Source organism: Heptranchias perlo, chromosome 14 (genome assembly GCF_035084215.1).
Source record: "Heptranchias perlo isolate sHepPer1 chromosome 14, sHepPer1.hap1, whole genome shotgun sequence".
Lineage (NCBI taxonomy): Eukaryota > Metazoa > Chordata > Chondrichthyes > Hexanchiformes > Hexanchidae > Heptranchias > Heptranchias perlo.
Genome location: NC_090338.1, coordinates 58,450,141 through 58,472,577, shown reverse-complemented (window position 1 = coordinate 58,472,577; position 22,437 = coordinate 58,450,141). Strand labels below are relative to the sequence as shown.

Below are 22,437 nucleotides of genomic sequence, written 5' to 3'. Positions count from 1 at the left end.
AGTGTTCTCAGGAATGGATTAGGAGGTTAGAAGTGATAACTCTTGATTCCTGTGGCTGATGTTTTCCCCCCTCCTGTTTTCTGCAAAAACTGACCGTATAGAAATCAGGACATGTTTGTGACTATATGTTTCCCTAACCATGATGATTGTTGGTTGGTAGCAACACAGCTCCAGTAATGCCTAATCCCTTTTATTCCACCGTTAAGGGATTGTATCACTTTCTGAGGAATCAATGTGGAAGAATTGTCTGGGTAGTTATGAATGTATTATGAATATACGATTTTTACTGCATCATTTGAAGAGTTTTTAACCGGATTGCTGCATAACACTAAACTATGTTTTCGCTTGCAAAGCCTGGAATGCAGACAAAAATGGGCAACGGACATCAAATATGTGTTTTAATATCCTATGGAATGTGACATTGGCATCCAAATCGTGTTAGTCTGCAGTGCATGTGATTGATATTTTTGTACATTGAGCAACAGGGCTCAAGTGAAACCGTCACTTATAAGACCCCAAGGATTTGATTGATGTGTTCTTCTTACTCACGAGGATAGAATGTATGGCCACTTTCAGCAATAGTCAGTTTATGTTTCAGTGGCACATCTCCACCCTTGCCTATTCTTTTTATGCCTTTGTTATGGGACACCTTCCAACATGACATCCTTTTAGATCATTGATGTGTTTTCAGCACTCTGGATTTTTTAAGGATTGCTAATTTTAGCCCAGGCATTTTGACACGCAGTTGTAAATAAGTTGGTCTAGCCTATCATTTCATTCTTTTTCACTGTTGATGATGAATTCTTTCAATAAATTATTAAGCTTCCACTCCCTCAAAATGGCTTACATGTTGGTGTATTTTTGCACACCACTCTCCTACATTTACCACTAGTGTGCAATAAATTGTACCCCACCACAACAACTTGCATTTATATAGCACCTTTAACATAGGAAAATGTCCCACGGTGCTTCACAGGAGCATAATCAGACAAAAATTGACACTGAGCCAAAGGAGATATTCGATGGGGTGACTAAAAGCTTGATCAAAGAGGTAGGTCTTAAAGGAGGAGAGGCAGAGAGGTTTACGCAAACAATTCCAGAGTTTAGAGCTTAGATGGCTGAAGGCACGGCCACCGACGGTGGGGTGAAAGGAGTGGGGGATGTGAAAGGAGTGGGGGATGTGTAAGAGGCCAAATTTGGAGAAACAGAGTTTTTGGAGGGTTGTAGGGCTGGAGCAGGTAACAGAGATGGGGGAGGGGAGAGGCCATGGGTGGATTTGAACACAAGGATGAGAATTTTAAATTCGAGGCGTTGGCAGACCGGGGTGCCAATATAGGTCAGCAAGCACAGGGGTGATGGGTGAATGGGACTTGGTGTGAATTAGGATACAGGCAGCAGAGTTTTGGATCAGCTAACGTTTATGGAAGTTGGAAGAAGGGATGCCGCCAGCAAAGCATTGAAATAGTCAATTCTGGAGGTAACAAAAGTATGAATAAGTGTTTCAGCAGCAGATGGGCAGAGGCAGAGATGGGCGATACTACAGAGGTGGAAATAGGCGATCTTTGTGATGGAGGGGATATGCGGTCGGAAGCTCAGCTTAGGATCAAGTTGGGCACAGTCTGGTTCAGCCTGAGACAGTGGCCAGGGAGGGAATGGAATCAGTGGCAAGAGAGCAGAGTTTATGGTGGGGGCTGAAGACAATGACTTTGGTCTTCCCAATGTTTAATTGAAGGAAACTATGGCTTATCCAGGACTGGATATTGAACAAGCAGTCTGACAACACAGGCAGTGGAGAGGTCAAGAGAAGTGGTGAAGTAGAGCTGGTGTCATCAGCGTACACGTGGAACCTGACATCATGTCTTCGCTGAGGGGCAGTATGTAGATGAGAAATAGGTGGGGGCCCCCCATTGGTATGTTTACAAAACCAAATATCTTCATGGCCTGACTCTGTTATGTCTGCAATAGTCTCCAACCCACATCTCAGCAAACACCTCCCAACTTTGCTCCATTGCCTGTTTTCCCCACTTTCCTTTTATTCTAACACAGAAGGCAAAGTCTCCAGCCACCACGCCTCTGCACTCTGAATTTCTCTTCCTAAACCTTGCTGCCTCGCTCCTCCTCAAAATTCACTTCTGTGCCTTCAATTACCTCCCCTGACTTCTCTCCTACTTTGTGCTCCCTTGTAAAGTGCTTCAGGATGTTGTGAAAGGTGCTAGACAAATGTCAGTTGTTGAAAATTGATTGTTGCTTAAGTTGCAGTCTATTGGATGGTTTCATTTGCTGTTGACAGTAAATTCGCAGGCAAGGATGCGGAAGATATTATTAACGGTTTATGAGCATGTTAGAGCAAAGTTGCTGCCAAAACAGCACGTAGCCCTTTCATGTTGACAAATTATGCTCGACACTTCTGTCAAAAATATCACTAATCAGGTGTTATCCAGCTTGATGTTCCTGATGCAATTTTACGGCTTCACCAAATATTTTTCTCTTTCTCAGCGTCAAGGATCACTTCCCTAAGTGAGTCCTCACCCCCTACAAACTGAAATGTGACCTTACATGCCCAATATTTGCTCATGGAGTGTTGTCCAGGGGTCAAGACCACCCTTGTTACTGTAATTTGCTCACTGGGGTTGACACAAAACCCTCTCATGTTCTCCTAGTCTTCAAATAGCAGAAGGATAAACACTTTATCAGACCGTGTGACTCAGACTATGATCCACGGAACAGGTTTATTAAAATACAAATAAGTTAAATAGCAGAAAACCAATGCAGAACTTTTAATTTACACCTCCTTGGACATAAAAATAATGAAAGACGTGACACTTGATTAACTCTTCATATAATACTGAACCTGGACCAACGTACCCAAAACTAACATACTTGAGGATTAGTCTCCCCTGGGGTCTTCATGCACACACCTCTATCATGGGCTGTAGTAGAGTAGAACAGGAAGAGCGAAAGATCTGCCCAGGTTGGAATTAAATATACCTCCTGCCCCTTTGTTCAAACAGAGACAAAGGAAATCAAAAAGATATCTTTCACAATTAAATTGTCAGTCAGTCAGCAGTAGAATTTAAACTGATCAGCTAGTTGCTGCCACAGAAGCATGTCCAGTGAAGTGTCAGTAGACTCAAAATTGATTAGTTTGTTCCCAACCTGTGATCAAATTTAACTGTTTGAAACACCTGGATAGGCCATGAGACTTTCCCTCGTTTGCTGAACAGTTATTTTGATTTAATTTCAGCACAAAGCAAGCAAGTGAATAAAGTTGCAATTAAATTTGCATATTAAGAACACTTTGTATCGTTGCAGATAGTTTGACTCTAGGGACAAACACACTAGATTAAAGAAACGTATAGTGGCTAAACAGTTAATTTCTTTAAAAGGAAACCCACCTTTAAGCCCGGGAAATATAAAGAAAATACAGTACAAAAGGGAAAATATTCAATTTTTATCACATTAACTAGGCCTCAGCGCCAGGGTGGCCGTGGAGAAGGAGCATGCGGTGTCTGCCAGTACACTTGAGGCCTTCCGCGACCAGTGGGTGCCGCAAGGACTGGGGTGCATAGTCGACATCGGTAACAACATTATGATTTGTTTTAATAAGTTTCCTTTGTCCTTCTTTGTATGATTCAGGTTTAATTAGTTGCTCCCCTTAAAAAAAAACTAGGCCTCACATTTCTGTAAATTGGCTGATGAATCAGGACTAACATTAATCTGATGTTGTCTGGCTGGATGACCTCCATCAATTAGACCTTGCCTATATGACAATGATTTGAAAACAGTTGCTTTCAGATATTTCATCTCTGTCTGGCGTGTGGGAAAGAACCCGATGAGACCACTTGTTTTCAACTGGCATAGGTGAGTAGTTGCTGAATCTGTCACAGGGTTTCTTGCAGGTCAGTGATGATATTCTTTCCATCAATTAGCTTGGTAGTCAACAAAGCTTTGGATTATTCTGTTGTCCAAGTTATCATGCTTCTCCCCGACCTGGATGGCCTGGTCTTCAGTCTCTGCCTTCTGACTTGGATCGGTACACCTCCAGTTCAGTAATATTATCTGCAACCTCTTTTAAGTTCCTGCTGTAAGGTTCTGAGTTTCTCCTTGTGTTCACTAATCCTTGAATTAATACAACTTTTAATGCCAACATGCTCTTTATTTTACATAAATACTATGCTGACATTTAAAGGAAAATACCACTTCAAAAATATAGTTAACAAATGCAATGACCAACAGCAACCCCCCCCCCCCCATCCAATTATACACAGCATTGCAACAACTCATGGTGTATGCTCACTTTCAACATTCAGTTGCAAAAACACTAAACTAATTAAAGCAATAGCTGATTCCATTATCCCTAAAGAGTGGTGCCATTTTGATATCACATTCTCTAATGACAACTCCTACCATCCACAGGTCCAGATTGGTCACGGCCCGTGGGTGCAGTCACTTCGGCTGCCTGCCTCTCCTCTGCAGCTTTCTCTGCGCCCGGGTGGCCCTGGACAGTATGCTTGAGGCATTCCACGACCGGTGGGCACCGCAGGGACTGAAGTGCATAATGGATGCTGATAACATTGTGATTTAAATTGCTAATTGATCCATAAAGATGACAGTGGGTTACCCCATGTCATCAACAGAGAAACAAATTTACACCTGACAACCCCCCCCCCCTCTTTTTAAGGGGCAAAACTAAACAAAAACAATGACAGCTCCAATTAAAAACTCTTTTCTGCTGCAGAGCCCTATCTGACTAACAGTGATTTCATGGAGCACATTTAAGCTGTGAATCAAGCTGTGAACTAGATAACATAAGTTTTCAAATGGGGTTCCCTTAAGACCATCAGATTTCTGTGCTCGTTGACGTATTAGCACTTTATGTCTGTTACGGTGCAGTAATCTTTAAAATTCTGCAATGGTAGCAGTGTTTGCTTTTGGGCAGCATGCTTTCCCTTTTGGAAATTAGGATGGGGCAGGGCAGAAGCGGGGGTGGAGGAGAACACCTGGGAGCCTGTCCATATTTGCAGGAGGTTCCCAAACACCCATACGTCTGAAAACCACTGCTACGTAGTGAAATGGATAAAATAAAAATAGAGAATTTCAAATTGCAAAACCTCCCCTGCAAGTTACAGATTGACTCACCTATAACTTTCCTTGCTAGAAAATTGACTGACCTGCTTACAGTGATCTTCTCTGCAAGAAGTGCAGGCCACTTTATGATAACGATTAAACCAACTATAATGTTTTTTTATAATGTCTTACTATATGGACATGTAATACAGTGCAGCTGTAACAAAAAAAAGTTTAAGTGCTACATGAAGTTTTGTACACTGTGCTCAAGACACTCGCACTGAGAAAATAAACGGGAAAAGCTGTAAAATAGTACAAAATTCACACCAGAGTGTGAATCCCTGACCATAGTCATGGCAACGGAGGGAAACGAGGAGTGGAGGCCAGGTAGATCCGATCACTCCACAGGAACTATTCATTACATGTCATGTCCAAATCCTATACTGGTTCTGTACTGGAAGCAGGTTCCAATTCCCAGTCACACACTATCAGAACTGCATCATCAGATATCTCACTCGAGGGGAAGCGCATTTCTTTTCAGTAGTTCACTCTGCAGAAAGCCTACTCCAGCTTCAATCAATAGAAGCCCCTTCCCAATTCCAACATCAATCCGCAGGAAGCGTGTTTTCAACCTTAGAGTAACTCTACAGGAAGAAAGCTGTTAGCCCCATTCAATCTCATTCTCACTGTATAGAAAGCTAGTTGCATTCTTCAGGAGGCAAATCCTCAAACCCAATCTTCCCACAGAAAGCATACTATAATCCACAGCCAGATTCTGTGAAAAGCAAGCTCCCAGTCCCAGCCTCATTCACTATAGGAAGAATATTCGCAGTCCATGACTAACTTTCTTTATAAGCTACATACCCAATCCCACTCTCACCCACAGCAAGCTGTTTCCTATTTCAATTCTACAGTAAGCCTATTTCTAACTTCTACCTCACTCCACAAGTAGCGTATACCAAATCTGAGTCTTAATCTGGAGGATGTACATTCCCAATCCAACTCTCCCTCTATAGAAACCAATCACAATGTCACTTTTTACAGGAACACATTTACAATCCCAGCCTTGCTCTGCAGCAAGCAAATTACCAATTTCACTCTTACATTTTACAGAATACTGTACCAAACCCAGCCGCAGTCCCTACAGCAAGCACATTTGTATTCTCAGTCCCAGCCAGCTCTCAACGGGAAGTACGTTCCCATTTCTAGTTGCCAGATTTGTTCACTTCAAAGAGCACGCTGCAATTCCCAGACTCTCACAATACAAAGAGTGTATTAGTAATCCCAGATTCCCAATTTAACTTGTCTACAAGGAAGACATTCCCAATTAAGATTCCCAGCCTCCATCACTATGGAGAGTGCATTACCATTCCCTGAATTCCCAACCTCACTTGCTACAGGCAGTGCATTCCTCAAACCAGCTTCCCTGTCTCAATCCCTGTAGGGATTGTAGTCTCAAAACTAGATTCCTAGTCCTTCACTCCACATGGAGTACATTCCCAATCCTAGATTCCCACTCACATTCTACAGGTATTATGTTCCAAAGCCCATATTCACAGCCTCACTCTCCACAGGGACTATATTCCAAATCCAAGATTCTCAGCCTGAGATTCTAAAGAGTGTACATTCTCAAGACCAGATTCAAGCCACACACTTTACGGGGAGCAATTCTTAATCCCAGGAAAGAAAAAAGAACTTGCATTTATATAGCACCTTTCATGACCTCAGGATGTTGGCGCCTTACAACCAACAAAGTACTTTTGAAGTGTAGTCACTGTTGTAATGTAGGGAAACACAGCAGCCAATTTGCACACAGCAAGGTCCCACAAACAGCAATGAAATAATGACCAGATAATCTGTTTTTTAGTGATGTTGGCTGAGAGATAAGTATTGTCCAGGATACCGGGGAGAACTCCCCTGCTCTTCTTTGAATAGTGCCATGGGATCTTTTACATCCACCTGAGAGAGCAGACAGGGCCTCGGTTTAACGTCTCATCCGAAAGATGGCACCTCCAACAGTGCTGCACTTCCTCACTGCACTGAAGTATCAGCCTGGATTGTGCTCCAGTCTCTGGAGTGGGACTTGACTTAGAGGCGAGAGTGCTAACACCTTATACCTTAGCTTTGCACTCCAATCCCAAATTCCCAACACGTCTCTCTACTTGGATTGCATTCCTAATCCCAGATTCCCAGCCTCATGTTCTACAGGGACTGTATTCACAATCCCAGGTTCTCAGCAACTCTTTTTGCAGAGATTGTGTTCCCAATACCAGGTTCTCAGCATATGTCTCTCTGCAGGAACTGTATTCCCAATCCCACGTTCTCAGCCGTGCATTCTGCAGGGACTGTACTCACAATCCCAGGTTCTCAGCATATGTCTCTCTGCAGGAACTGTATTCCCAATCCCACGTTCTCAGCCGTGCATTCTGCAGGGACTGTACTCACAATCCCAGGTTCTCGTGTAGATATTGTGTTCTGAATATGGCGTTCCCATCATCTCGTCCCACAGGTTGTGTTTTCTGTTTCAGATTTCCAGCAGCACTCTGCAGGGATTGAATTCTTAATCCCTTAATCCCATAGTCCCATCATTTCTCTGCTGGAATTATGTTCCCATTCCTTTCTGCCAGGACTGTATTCCCAATCTCCAATTCCCAGCAGTATCCTCTGTAGGGATTATATTCCCAATCCCAGGTTCCCAGCCTCTTCACTGGAAACTCCTTCCCACTCAACAATTCCCGTGACGTCATGCCGTCCTCGCAGCTGGGTAAAAAAATTTTAAAAGTTTGTTTTCAGAAAGAAAAACAGAAACAAAACTTTAGATTTTTCAGGAGGAAATAAAGCCTCTAAGAAAATCTTTACGTACAAAAAAAAGGCACGAAGGAGCAGGAGGTTGTCGGGGAATTTAATAATTATAAAATAATATTTTCAGATTGGGATTTGGCGAGCTGTGCTGTGAGGATGGTTTTGCTGAGTGTGGAAATCGAGAGGATTGTCCCTGGTTTCACTTTTTATTTTCTCGCCCTTCGTTTCCACTTGACTTTCATTGGGAAGTTGTTGATGTGTTTTGGGTATTTTTTTCCTCTCTCCTCTCCAGTTATTTCCTTCTCCCACTTTTTTTTGTGTTTTAAACAAGTGAGCGTGTGAGGTGTGTAGCTGCCAGGACCTGGCTGCTTTGCAGAGTGCCGGAGGAGATATGGAGCCGCGGAAAATCGAGGTAAAAAAAAAATATAATGGTTAAAAGTTTTGTGTGTTTTTTGGGGGAAAGTTTGAGCAAAGCGCGGGTTGCAATGGGAGCTGTGTGGCGGGAGGGTGCCTGGATGCAAGGGGCCAGGCTGGAAGGTTGCCAGGGGGCTCTGGCTGCTTGTTTAGAGGCAAATGCAGTGAAGTTTGATACAATGTGTTTTGTTGCAATGATACTTTGTTATTAATGGCTTTGCTTCTTTGTCTCTCTCGCTCCCCTTCCTCTCTCTTCCCCCCCCCCCCCCCCAGTGGATCGGCTCTCCTTGCGGCGCCCACGGACCCTACACATTCTACAGGGCTTTTAGCCTGCCGGAGCCGGGCTCCTCCGGCAAAGGCAAGGCGGCGAGGGCGCTGACGGCGAGGCTCGGCCAGTTCTTCTTTGTCAGATGCGAGCCCCATGAGCCCGAATGCATCGCCGAGCTGCAGCTCCTGTGGGAGGATCGCAGCCGCCAGCAGCTCCTGGCCAGCACCAGACTCTATTTCAGCCCAGAGGATACCCCACAAGGACGGAACCTGCACCACGGCCAGGTAAGGGGTGGGAGGGGGGGTCAAAGGAGCACCCCCTGGCCAGCTGCTTGCTTATAGACTGGCAGGGGGCAAAGGGCTCAAGCTCATTATGGGATGGGGGTAAACATTCCTTCATTTCCCTGTAACTCTTCCGATCCCATTTTCAGTTCTTTAAATTGTTTCAAGGTCAGATGATTTCTGCTCAAACATGATTACAATCAGGGAAACACACCGAATACATTTACATGTTCAGCACAGTTTAATGAAGATTGGCGACGTCAGCGAGGGATTATGGATACAGATTTGAATTTGAAAAAAAAACTCAGGACGTCACGTCAGTTTAACTTTGATTGAGCAGCACCTCACCAAAAGAGAATTTATTTTATTTAAAAAATACAAAAATATATTTTTTTAAATCCTTCGAAGTTTTATATTTAAAATCTTGTCCGGGGCTGGGTGTTGGATGGAGATGTTAGTGAGTTATTTCCAGGAATCTGCAAAATGAAACTTGGTATGCTTTGTTTTTTAATCTTTTAAACAGTCCACATAACAATGTTATTGGCACGAGTTCAAAACTGCAAACGGCTTTAGACGATTGGTGTGTTTTGCTGTGATTTAAAAATAATTTTAAAAAAGATTAAAGTGTCGCTGCAGTTTGATCACTGCTGCAAAGGGCGTGGGTCCCGCTCTCTTTCCTCAGTGTGGGCTAGATTCAGTTCTGATGAGTAACAATCAGCAATATGACAGTCTTTCTTGAAGTGATTTGCAGCTCTGTGGGGTCAGCGGTTGCTCAGATTCTCTGCATCGGTTTACACCATAACTTCTGGGCAGGATTACAGTACTGTGCAATTATGTTGCGAATCTGCATTGTGGGAGTTGGGTTGGATTCAGGGGGTTGCAAAATCTGTCTCTTCCCCCTCATTTCAGCGAAGTGATTACATGAAGACGGGCTATCTATGATGAAATATAAATAATATGAAGAAAGTTTTACAGATCAACTTTTATTCACTCTCTTCATGCTGTCTGCAATTTGGGATTCAACGGAATAATCCGTTCCGGATCCAAGCCAAGCATTCCCTGTCAAACGAGTTTGATTTTTTTTCCAGGGACAAATAAAGTGACTGCCTCTTTGATAAGAGAATCCTTTTATTCTTAGTTATTTTGACTGCAGTGTTTCTTCCAGGCTTGGTGTTTTGCAGTAAATCAAACAATATGTTGTAGGATTTGTAAATTAGTTAATTACACAGTTGCCTAGTTGCAGCATTAACACTGGCAATAGAAACGAATGACAGGCTGGATGGTACTATTGGCATGGGTCTTCTTTTAAAAAAATTCGCAAAGCCAAAATCTAATGACAACCATAACCCTAAAGGGTGTGTTTATATCATATCAAAGCACATCCACTATTCACTCTTGGATTCACATCTTGCTGAGATCACTGCTGCTGCTGCACTCATTTTCACAAGAAACCAGTAGGTTTCAAAGTTTCCTGTGTGGGGGGAAACCAGTGCAAATATTGACATTTTGTTAGGGAGCCCCTGTCCTATCTTTAGACTGTGTCAGCTATTCAAAGGAACACAAGATATTATTGCAGAATCTTTTTTTGTTATAGAGAATAGCAACAGAAACAATACAACAAATAAGTCAACAAATATAGAATACAGTCAACTCCTGTTCTGAATTCAGTTTTATTTATCATTAAATTTCCACTTTGCTGGGTTATTTATGTTGCTTTATTCAAATTATTAAATAATTCAATTTTTTAGAGCAAAAAATTACTTCAAATTATCAGGAATAAAATGTACAGAATTCTTGAGACACTGCCGTCTGAGCCTTTTCTCTGTTTTTATCCTATCCATCATAATGACCACCTATGTAACATCACCTCTCTCCACCCCTACCTCAGCCTATCTGCCGCTGAAACCCTCATTGATGTCTTTGTCACCTCCAAACCATTCCAATTGCTCTCCTGGTCTGCTTCGCAGCCTCCATCTTCCGTACACTTCAGCTCATCCAAAACCTGTCCTGCACCAAGTCCCGCTCACCTTTCACCCTTGTCCTCGCTAACTACATTGGCTTCCGATTCCCAAATACCTCATTTAAAATTCTCGGCTTTATATTTAAATCCATTCATGACCTCGCCCCTCCTCATCTCTGTAACCTCCTGCAGCCCAACAACTCTTCCCCCCCCCCCCCCCCCCGCCACCTGAACCCTCTTCCTCTGATTCTGGCTTCTCGTACACCTCACCCCCCTCGCCCCGCCCCCTCCCCGTGCCCCATCATTGGCAGCCCTGCTTTAGACTGCTTAGGCTCCCTCTCTAAATCCCTTTTGACTTTCCATTTCCATCCTCCTTTAAGACCCTCCTTAAAATCCAACTTTTTCATCAAGCTTTTGGCACCCCTTCTAATAGCTCCTTCTTTAGCTTGGTGAACATTTTTTTTGATTATGCCTTTGTAAAGCACTTTGGGGCATTTTTCTATGTTGAAAGCGCTACATCAATGCACGTTGTTTTTAGTACGGAGGTGGAAAGCTCTCCACTATCAGGAAGAAAGGAGAAGAGGGTAAATTTGGAGTTGAGCTGGTCGAGTATATTTTGGGCTGTCACAGCTTTTTGCTGCCAGTGGTATGAAAATGATGTCTGAACCCCAATGTTGCACCTCTGATTTTTAGAAATGCACTAAAAAGATGGGTTTCATTTAAGTTGACCTTCTTGAAATGCGCCGTTTATATTGACAAATAGAAGTTGGATTTGTGTTTAAGTTCAACCACAGTTTGTTAAAAATGGGGCACAAGCGATGTTTGAGAAAGCCTTGAGATTTCTGTGATCTGGGAGGAGAGAAATATTCTTTGAGTTTCCTTTTGATTTGTGGGTGAGACACATGGGTCAGTTGAGGGGATGTTGTACGGAAAGGCACTGTAAAAAGTAACTGCCAATCCTGATTGCCTGATTTAACAGCCTGATTGTGATGTGATCATAGAAATTACAGCAAAGACGGAGGCCATTTGGCCCATTTATCTCTGTGCTGGTGAACTGGAGATATCTGTTTTAATCCTATTTTTTTTTTACGCTTTCCAAGTATCTTTTATATTTTTACTTTTCAAATAACTTTCCAATTCCCTTTTAAATTATGTTATAGTCTCTGCCTCAATAGCCACCTGCATTAAAGCATTCCATGCTCTTATAACCCTTTGTGTGATTAAAAGTTCTTCTAACCCCTCTAGCCTTCCAATGACAATCCTGAGTCCTTGATCCCCTGTTATTAATTTGCCAACTTCAGTGAAAGTAATCTTTCACTATTTATCCTCTTAAAACCTTTCATGGTTTTAAAACCCCTTATCAGACCCTCCCTTCCCCTCTAATTTTACCTATTCCAGTGAAGAAGCTCCATTTTCAAGCCTCTTTTCATACCGATAATCTTCGATCTTAGTATCATACTGGTGTATCTTTATTGTTCTATTTCCATGGCTCTAATATCCTTCCTGTAATGTGATGCCAAGAACTGCAAACAGTATTCCAGCTGTCACCTAACCAATTAGATCACTTCCTTGCTTTTATATTCAATGTTATATATAAATCCAGAATCCCATCTTTTAATGCCTTTTCTATTGCACTCTCACCTTTAACAATTATGCAGCAGCACCGCATATCTCTTAAGAGTCTAACCATTTAGGTTTTATGCATCCATTCATTGTTCTTTATCTCAAACTTCTCTGTATTGACCGACAACTGCCAGCTATTTGTTCCCCTGTATTCTTCCTTGTAATTTGACATTATCAGCAAACCTCAGTATCATTCCTCCTGTGCCTATGTGCAAATCACTTATATAAATGGAAAATAAAAGAAGCCCCGGTATAAGTCTCTGGGCCACACCACATCCCACTAATCTGAAAAGAAAAACATCTGTTTACTTAAACTTTTCACTTTCTGTCCTCAACACAACTCTGTTCCTGCGGCTATATTCCCTTTAATACCACGTGCTTTAATTTTCATGACTAGTCTCTTATTTGGTGCCTTATCAAACACCACCTGAAAGCCCATATGTATGACATCCATCTCATTCCCTTTATCTATACACTCCATGATTTCCCTCAAAAATTCAATTAAATTAGTCAAATGTAACCTGCCTTTTACAAGTTGATGCTGACTGCCCGTGATTAGCCCATGTCTTTCTAAAAACTCATTAATTTCATACATTCTATGGACTGTAAAAGTTTACTCACAACTGAGATAAAACTAATTCGTCTATAATTTCCTTTTTTTGAACAGGAATGTAAGCTTAAATTTATATTGCACTTTTAACATAGAAAAACATCCCAAAGCACTCAAAGAGGCATAATCAAGCACGGACACCATTTGTCATGCTCCAGTTCTTCGACACAGTGCTGTTTCCAAAGATGTTTGGAAAATTATAGTTAGTGCTCCCACTACCCTTTCCCCAACCTCCTTCCATATTCTGATAATCCTGTGATCGCTTTCCTCTGTAAAAACTGATACAAAATTAAGCATCTGCGCTATTCCTTTATTCCCAAGTACAAAAAGTTCCCTTCACCTCTAAGTGGCTCTCCTTTTACTACTTATCTATGTACTATTTGCCTGTAGTCCCTCCTGGACTTTGCAGTCTGTTGTTTTGCTTTGTATCTATAGCTTTTATCTTTGTTATAGTTTTCTTCTGTATTAACCCTCCCTCATATTTATCATATGCCTCTTTTTAAAAATCTCTTCTTTGCTTTAACTTCTGTATTTATTTGTGGACTCCTGCCTTTGATGCATCCACTTTACTCCTAGTTGGAATGCATTTAACTTATACTTTATCCATCTTGTATTAAAATATCTCTGACTGCTGGTCCACTGTTTTTGTTCTGCCATTCTTTCCAACTAATTAATTTGGGCTAGGTCCTCTTTCTTCCAACTAAACTTGGCTGCTTCCCGTTCTGACGATTTTATCTTGGACTCCTATTTTCTTTTTATATTTTTAATGGATCCTAGTTAAGTAATGGCCACTGTTATCAAAGTATTCACCTACCTTCTGGCCACTTACTTTTCTTGCTTCATTACCCAAGAAGCAGACTTAGCATTGCACCCTTCCCTGTTGGACTTGCAACATACTGATTAAAGGAACACCGTCTCCATTTCACAGACTTTTATCTTATCCTGGTCTACTTTGGGATAGTTAATGAGCCCCATTATTTCAACTTTACTGCAAACTTCAAATTGCCTACAAATCTTATTGATTTCTTTTCTACTACTTGGTCTATAAAGTACTCTCAATATTGTAACAAATCCCTATTTCTTCATTCTACCCAGCCAGACTTTAAGCACCACAATTATGTATTTAGCTAATAAAACCACCCTCTTTCCTTTTTTCCTTCTCTATCTCTCCTGAGAAATTTTAAAGGCTTGTCTCACCCCAGCTGAAGCCAAGTTTCTGTCAAGACCACATCATCATCTCTGTCCTTTCTAACAAGTGCCTCTAGTTTCCAGACTTTATTTCTAATGCACATTTGCATATAAACACTGATCCATTCATAACCCTCAGTATCCTTTCCTTCTCTTTTAAATTTTTTTTTACTTCACTTTTTTTGTGCTCTCCTATCTGCCCTGAGATATGTCCCTCCAGACCCCCACCCCCACGCCACATGAGCCGATATTAGATAATTTTGTCTCTCGCTATACTTATTCTTGGCCCCTGTTTATTCTGCCATTTTTTTTCCAACCAATATCATCCTCCATCTTACAGATTAAAATCGTTCTCTTCCCGGCCCCCGCCCCCCCCCACCCCTGCCAATTGATTCATGGTCTCTCTGAGATCAATTTGGTTTAGTTGTTTATTGTCCTTTTCTTTAGAAGTGGTTTTGGTGAAGCTCCTAGTTTAATAAGCCAAAAAGCACCTCTCCTCTAACCATCTTGTGAGCTGAACCAGGCATCAGCTTCTGAAAGTAAAAATCTAATGGAAATGCTTTTACTGTATTTCTTCATTGGAGTAAGGCAAGGTGACGGGGCCTGCCCGGAGACTGGCCAATCAAATTCACCATGAGTTAGAAGGATGGTCTTGTAATCAGCCAGATCTTTCTGCTGTTGGTTGCTATCCAGTGACCCATGCTGGAGTGCGTGTATCAATGTTGGGTGGGGACAGGATTGGGCTCAGCTATAATACTCTCCATGGGTGAATAGCCTGCTGACACTGCATGATAAAAGGGTACTAAGGAAAGATACCAGAGTCCTGATGCCAGGGCAAGTGTACCCAAGCAAGAGTGAGGGTGAATTTATGAAAAAACCTAGATCACCATAAAATGTACCAAACAGATTTCATATCACCTGTTGCTAACGATTTCTGTCCAACCCACAAAGCATCCCTGGGGTCTGAAGCGAGCACTATACAGAGTTAGTGTCTGACCCAATAGAACAAAGCAAAAATCCATCTGCATGAAAGAATTGGAGTGTATTGCACAGATAGAAGGCTTAATAAACCATTTCATTGGGAAGAAATGGATTTTCTATCTGTTGTTCAGCTAATGACAGGCAATGATATTCTACCTACATAATATTGGTTCTCTCTACCCCCACCTCAGCCCCTCCACAACTGAAACTCTCATCAATGCATCTGTCAACACTAGACTCCATTATTTCAATACCCTCCTTTCAGGTTTCCCATTAACACAAACTCCAACTTGTCCAAAATGCAACTGTCCTTATCTTGTCCCACACTAAGTCTTGTGCACCTATCATCACCCTTGATGACCTAAACTGATGTCAGTGGCTCCTAAGTTGGTTCTTCAGATGGTTGAGCCGTGTATATCTGATCTTCTGGCAGATAGTGGAATAATCATAAAGGAAAGGTCTGGATTTTGCTCAGAGAGGAATCTGTAGAACCATTTATGGCTTTATTCAAGATTTCAGTGTCGAATGGCTCAGATGAAACCAATTTACATTGCTTTCATCGATTTTCATAAGACTTTCAGCATAGCATCTTATGACCCTCATGAAGAAGCTGGAAGCTATGGGAGTACATCTTGGATCTTGGATTTTATCTGAGATATGTACTACAATTCCAAGATCCATGTAAGGGTACATGAGATAGTTAGGTCCCCCTTCTCTTTTTTTGTCTCTCTCTCTGAGACAAGGTTGACCACTGTCATTTATGCTGTTCAGTGTCTTATCAATGACATGTTGGATAGAACTGTAAGAGATGGACTTGTATCTGTTCCAAGCATTTCTGAAAGTATTGTGGTGCTTTTTACAGAAGATACTGTGTTGGCAAACCCACTGGAGCACCTAGTACACTCTACCCACCATCTTGAACAATGGGTTAACCAGTGTTATATGGGGACCCCAAATGCAGAATTATGGCTTTGCATGGCCCAAGGGGAGGGGATTTTAAGAGTTCTGATTGGTGCTTGGGTGTCCTGGTAGATGCCAACTTCAACCTGGACATAGTGTGTCAGAACCAAGCTGAGAGGCGATGAAGGGTGCTTTGGTCTTTTTAATCTTCTTCAATGATAGCGCAGTCCCAATGCAGGTTAAGTTTGTGGCATATAAGACATGTACCAAACAGTTCTGTTTTATGATTTTAAAAGAAAAAGAAGAAATAAATGTGCATTAATCTAGTGCCTTTCACATCCTTAGGATGTTCCAAAGTGCTTCACAGCCAATTAAGTACTTAAAAAAAAAAAGTGTAGTCACTATTGTTATGCAGGGAAACGTGGCAGCCAATTTGCCCACAGTAATGCCCCAGAAACAACAATGAGATAAATGACCAGATAACCCATTGTAGTGGAGATGTTTGACGGATAAATGTTGACAAGACACCAGGAGAATTCCCTTGCTCTTCTTCGAACAGTGTCATGAAAATGTTTATGCCAACCTGAGAGGGCAGACAGGACCTAAGATTAAAAGAAAGACAGCACCTCTGACAATGCAGTGCGGCCTTAGTACTGCATTGGAGTGTAATTTTAGATTATGTGATCAAGTCTCTGGAGTGGAGCTTGAACCTACAACCTTCTAATTCAGAGTTCTACTACCAAAACTCCTAGGAATACAATAGAAGAGTTCCTCTGGCCGATATGTGAAATACAGGTCCAAGTTTTGGTGCTAAAAAAGGGAAGTGGCTGCAGGGAAGGAGGGTTTGGCCTACACTGATTACCTGGAGGGGGAACCAGCTAGAGGAGTATCCTTCCCATGAGCACCTGGATTGAGCAGCAGGTGATGAGTAAGCCCGCTATGCGACACTGAACTTGGACATCTAGAGCACCAAGATATCTGGCATGATGCAAGCTGCCTTTTTTGGGTCCATCCGCCAAGCTGAAAGCAGATGTCTGTCATATAGCCACTGAGGAAACAGTGAGATTTCCGATGGCTGCAGCTGGAATGCATTACCTGGAGGCCGGGTACGAGAACATGCACTCCTCCACCTGGGGCTGGGTCCCTCCCAAGATTAGGTTACAGAGAGACAAGCAGCTGCTGCCGAATCAACGCATCTCCAGTTGATGGGACCACTGTTTAGTGGAATGCGGTGTGTAGCTTTGCTCTGATCAGCAGGATGATTGTATTTTTCTGGTGGGTTGTGCCTCACACCATGCCTCTTGTGAGGAGCTCCTAGTACCTGCTGTACACCTAATAGGGGCTCAAACCCCTGCTTGTCTGATGAGTGACTTGTCACTCTCCCCTTGGGGCCTCTTTGGGGTTGAAGTGGCTCCACGATGACATGCCTGGTGATGGAAATTTGGAATCAAGTCAGCCCTCTGTGACAGACCCGGTAATCCAACACTTGAACCAGGCAGCTCCGCAGCACTCCAAGGCATTATTGATGACTGACCAGCCAGCCTGGCTCACTAATGAAACCTGGAGGGTTAAACCTGTTACCAGGGGCTGGGATTTTTGACGTTTTGACTCTAGGTTTCCAAAACTGGCCAAACATCCTTCTAGTCTTTATCCCACACAGGGAACGCTGTAGCTAAAAAAGGAGCAATATCCCTTTAAAAATGGAGGCAAACTGTTATGGATTATTTTGCAGTAGTTGATCCCTTTGTATAATCTTTCAGCTGGAAAATTACATTAGTCTGAAGGTGGACTGGAGCATGTTTAAAATAACAGTGGCAGGCAAAGTATGTGAGTGATAAACTTTTAATGCATTTTGTCGAAAATAGGGACATAAAAATACCTGGGAGCCATTTAAATAAATTATTGCTGGATGTGTGTTACAAGGCTGTGACACTCAAGTCGTTTAGATGATGCAGACTTCAAGAGAATGAATCTTAAGTGTTTTACTGAGACATCTGGGCCTCATAGGCTGGCGCAAACTGGGTGCAGGGATCAAACCCTGTGCCGAAACGGGTAGGCCCAAGATCTACCTGCTATTGGGCCTCTGGCCTCATTTACATCAGACCAGCGAGCTGCAGACACCAGCTGAGCATCCCCAGGCAGCTCACCGGCAAAGACCATTTGAATTTCAGGCAGCTGATAACTGACAGTGGCCCTTTGGTAGGTCTAGGGAGTGGTGGGAGCAACCAGCAGAGGGGGGGGGGTAAACGGGAGGGGGTGGTCGAGGCAGCGATCGGGCGGTAGTCAGAAGTCGGGGGGGGGGGGGGGGGGTTGCGAGGGAACATCATTGAATTTCTAGGATCCTGAGCTCGCAAGTGTGTGACACAGTTTTGAATGAGCTCCCACGTCTTGTTAATAAGGCACAGGGGAGAGAGCCACGAGGATGGTCCCTAGTGTCAGGGGATTGACGTGTAAAGAAAAATTAGAGAAATTCAGAAACTGCTGTTCACACAAACAGTAATTAACAGTTGGAACCAACTTCTGGGTATAGGGAAAAATGTTGGAATCATTGTGAGATAGTTGGTGCTGTGATGGATGAACTATAGATTCTTCTGGATAGAGGAGCTAAGATTACTACGGCCGAGTTTTCCTCTAGTAGTTCTTTCTCCATGATGGGAAAAGTGTTTTACATTCTTGAGACTTCAAACAAGAGTGAAGAGGTGGGTGCGTTTCCTGAGAAATAATAGGCTTGTCTACTCTGCATCATCATTCGTCTGCTTGGAGATCCATAACTTTCTGCTTCTAAATCCAAACTGAACAAAATCAGTGCAGAATACCAGTTGGAACTAGATTTTCTAGCCATTGACTACGAATGGGCAGAAACAAGCCCAGATCATCCCTCCGACTGCACAACTAGCACTCTTTACTTGGCAGTTTAATTTGATTGCACTCTCAGCTGATTTTAACAGAAAATATTGATACAGCTACAGTGCATTGATGTCTTGATTTTTATTCCATAACACATCTTTGTTTTCCCAATGCATATGGATTAACCAGGTCTGATTTGTACACTTTTAAAGAGATATATAGTACAACAGGTCTTACAAACTACAACAAATATATTTGAAATTAAATAATGGTATAAAGCACAAAAGATTTCAGCAAGTTCTAAAAATTACAATATAAAATATACATTCAACAAGAAAAATCCATAATAGGTCCACGTACCCCTCAAAGAATCAAGAGGTTGAAAGTTCCAGTTTCCAATAGTTCCACAGTTTTGCTGATTTCAGGTTATAGTCAGAGGAATCCATTTGCATGGATTGTTAAATACATCGACACAAAGTAATATGCCAAAATTGAAAGTTGTTTTTGATGGGAAAAGGAAGTATCTGATAATCATTGAACATTCAGCCCACCTTCATCATCTTTTACTACTTTCGATAAGGGCATTGTGCCATTTGTGTCATAATCTTCAGAGAAAGAAGGACCCAAATGGGCAGTTCAGAAAAGGGACAAATAAAAGCAGCTAAAAAACTGAGATAAGAAAAGGGGTCCACTGATAAGAACAGAAGAAATAGAAGCAGGAGTAGGCCATACTGCCCCTCGAGCCTGCTCTGGCATTCAGTAAGATCATGGCTGATCTTCGACCTCAACTCCACTTTCCCGCACTATCCCCACATCCCTTGATTCCCTTAGTGTCCAAAAATCTATCGATCTCAGTCTTGAATATACTCAATGACTGGGCATCCACAGCCCTCTGGGGTAGGAAGATTCACAACCCTCTGAGTGAAGAATTTTTTCTCATCTCAGTCCTAAATGGCTGACCCCTTATCTTGAGACTATGACCCCTAGTTCTAGACTTTTCAGCCAGAGGAAACAGCCTCTCAGCATCTACCCTGTCAAGCCCTCTAAGAATTTTATACATTTCAATGAGATCACCTCTCATTTTTCTAAACTCCAGAGAATATAGGCCTATTCTACTCAATCTCTCCCCATAGGACAGCCCTCTCATTTCAAGAGTCAATGGTAAGATAAAAGGAAATCTGGAAAGTGTGAAGGGCAAGGTAAGTTCATGTGAAATCTAAATAAGGATGCACAAAGAGGCATAGAACTCGGAGAAGGAAACTAAAGTAACATCAGGAACAGGTTTGGGTACAGGAGAACCAGAAGGAAACAAGTGAAGAAACAGCACGTAAAAGAATGTGAATGTACAAAGTGACTTGAAGGTATAGTCCAAGCAGGAAATTGTGAACGTGATTCTTGGGCAGGAAAGGAAACAAAGGTATAAAAGTAAAAATAATGGGAAGACCACCTTAATTGGAGAGTGAATTGGAGTTGAAAATAATATTGACTTTAATTTGAAGCTTGAAACAAACCTATGAAGTGAAGAACTCATCTTTACAGAAATCAAGAATGCAGAGGAACAAGTGGGAGCCATTCCATCGTCGTCTAGAGTTTGAGACATAGGAACAGGGGTAGGCCTTTCAGCCCCTCGAGCCTGTTCCACCATTCAGTTGGGTGAGGACTGATCTGTACCTCAACTCCCTTTGCTCCATAATCCCTTAATACTCTAACCTAACAAAAATCTATCGATCTCAGTCTTGAAAATTTCAATTCACCCAACATTCACAGCCTTTTGGGGGAGAGAGTTCCAGATCTCCACTACCCTTTGTGCTTCCTGATTTCACTCCTAAATGGCGTAGCTCCAATTTTATGGTCATGCCCCCTTGGTCTGGACTTCCCCAACACAGGAAATAGTTTCTCTCTGTATCTACCCTATTGAATCCTTCAATCATTTTAAAAACCTCAATTAGATCACCCCTCAACCTTCTAAACTCAAGGGAATACAAGCTAAGTTTATGCAACCTGTCCTCATAATTTAACCCTTTACATCCTGATATCATTCTGGTGAATCTGCGCTATGCTTCCTCCAAAGCCAATATATCTTTTGCTGCTCAAAGACTGGACAGAACAATGTAAGTCCTTTTTGTTTGTGATGCCATGACAAAAAGGAAGAATGGGTCTTCTGATTCGTCTCCCTTCCGAGAAAAAAAATGTTTCTCAGACAGAGATAGAAAGAAAAAACTGCAAATCTGAAATTAAAACGTAAAATGCTGGAAATGTACAGCAGCTCTGTCAGCATCTGAGAAGAGAAAAGACTGATTAACATTCTTGGGACCGTCCTTCATTAGAACGGTCTGGCAAAGAGGACCGATTCCTGGATCTTGCACTCAGGAAGTGAAGATCGGAGAATTGGACGTACAATGTTGTAGCTCTGTCTGGCCTGTGCTCTTTGAGCATGACCTCCCTGCTTGGAGTGTGGAATTAACCATCAGATCTACATTTGAAACGTTACTTCGTCTTTACTCCAGGTTCTGATGGGTCTGCTGTGCATTTTCTGCATTTATTTAAACTTATTAAACAGTGCACCATGGGGACAGTGCCCCCTTAAGAGCAGGGAAGTTCTCCTCGGTGTCCTGGCCAATATTTATCCCACACCCAATATATCTAAAACCAATTATCTGGTCATTGTCACATTGCTGTTTGTGGGACCATGCTGTGCGCAAATTGGTTGTTACGTTTCCTACATTACACAACAGTGACTACACTTCAAAAGTATTTAATTGGCTGTAAAGCACTTTGGGACATCCTGAGGTCATGAAAGGCGCTATATAAATGCAAGTTTTTTTCTTTTCTTTCTGTTAAAATTTAACTAGAAGTTTCATTGAAGTTCTTTCATTGATTAATGTACGGCCATAGACTGATGGCCAGGAAGTCGTCTCCTTGTGGTCTCTAAAAGTCCTATGTGAAGTGAGTTTTGCCAGTGAGTCCAGTTCCTCATGGGCACAGCCCTATTTTGACACTAAATTGACAATCTTACTCATGGACCACAGGAAAGTCCGGGAAATGGCAAAAAATGTCACAGTTGTGCATTAGGGGTTACCTTACTGAAATTGGGGCTGAGGCTTGTTGTTGGAGCAGAATTGAGTGCGTGTTACTCTGAATCTGATCATGTTTTACCTGACTGCTTATTGCTGACACTGGGTGTCCAAAATGGATGAGAACGGAATTCACCCAAAATAACTCTACTATTTGCAGAATTATAGTATTCACAATTCATAGAATCTTACTGCACAGAAGGAGTCCATTCAGCCCCTTGTTCCAGTGCCGGCTCTTTGAAAGAGCTATCCAATTAGCCCCATTCCCCAGCTCTTTCCCCATAACTCTACAACTTTTTCCTTTTAAAGTATATAACCAATTCCCTTTTAAAAGTTACTATTGAATCTGCTTCGACCACCCTTTCAGGCAATGCATTCCAGATCATAAATCTCTGCTTAAAAAAATTCTCTTCATCTCCCCT

At 42.2% G+C, this 22,437-nt stretch overlaps 1 protein-coding gene across 1 annotated transcript in view; it reads left to right on the top strand.

Annotated features, from left to right (window-relative positions):
* The first annotated feature begins 8,232 nt into the window (after window positions 1-8,232).
* Window positions 8,233-22,437, top strand: part of LOC137332553 (AT-rich interactive domain-containing protein 5B-like) — a 105,884-nt gene continuing 91,679 nt past the window's right edge. The window contains exons 1-2 of the mRNA XM_067996466.1: window positions 8,233-8,281; window positions 8,557-8,835. Of these exons, the coding sequence (XP_067852567.1) occupies window positions 8,261-8,281; window positions 8,557-8,835 (300 nt within the window). The 5' untranslated portion in view covers window positions 8,233-8,260. The remainder of the gene's footprint in view (window positions 8,282-8,556; window positions 8,836-22,437) is intronic.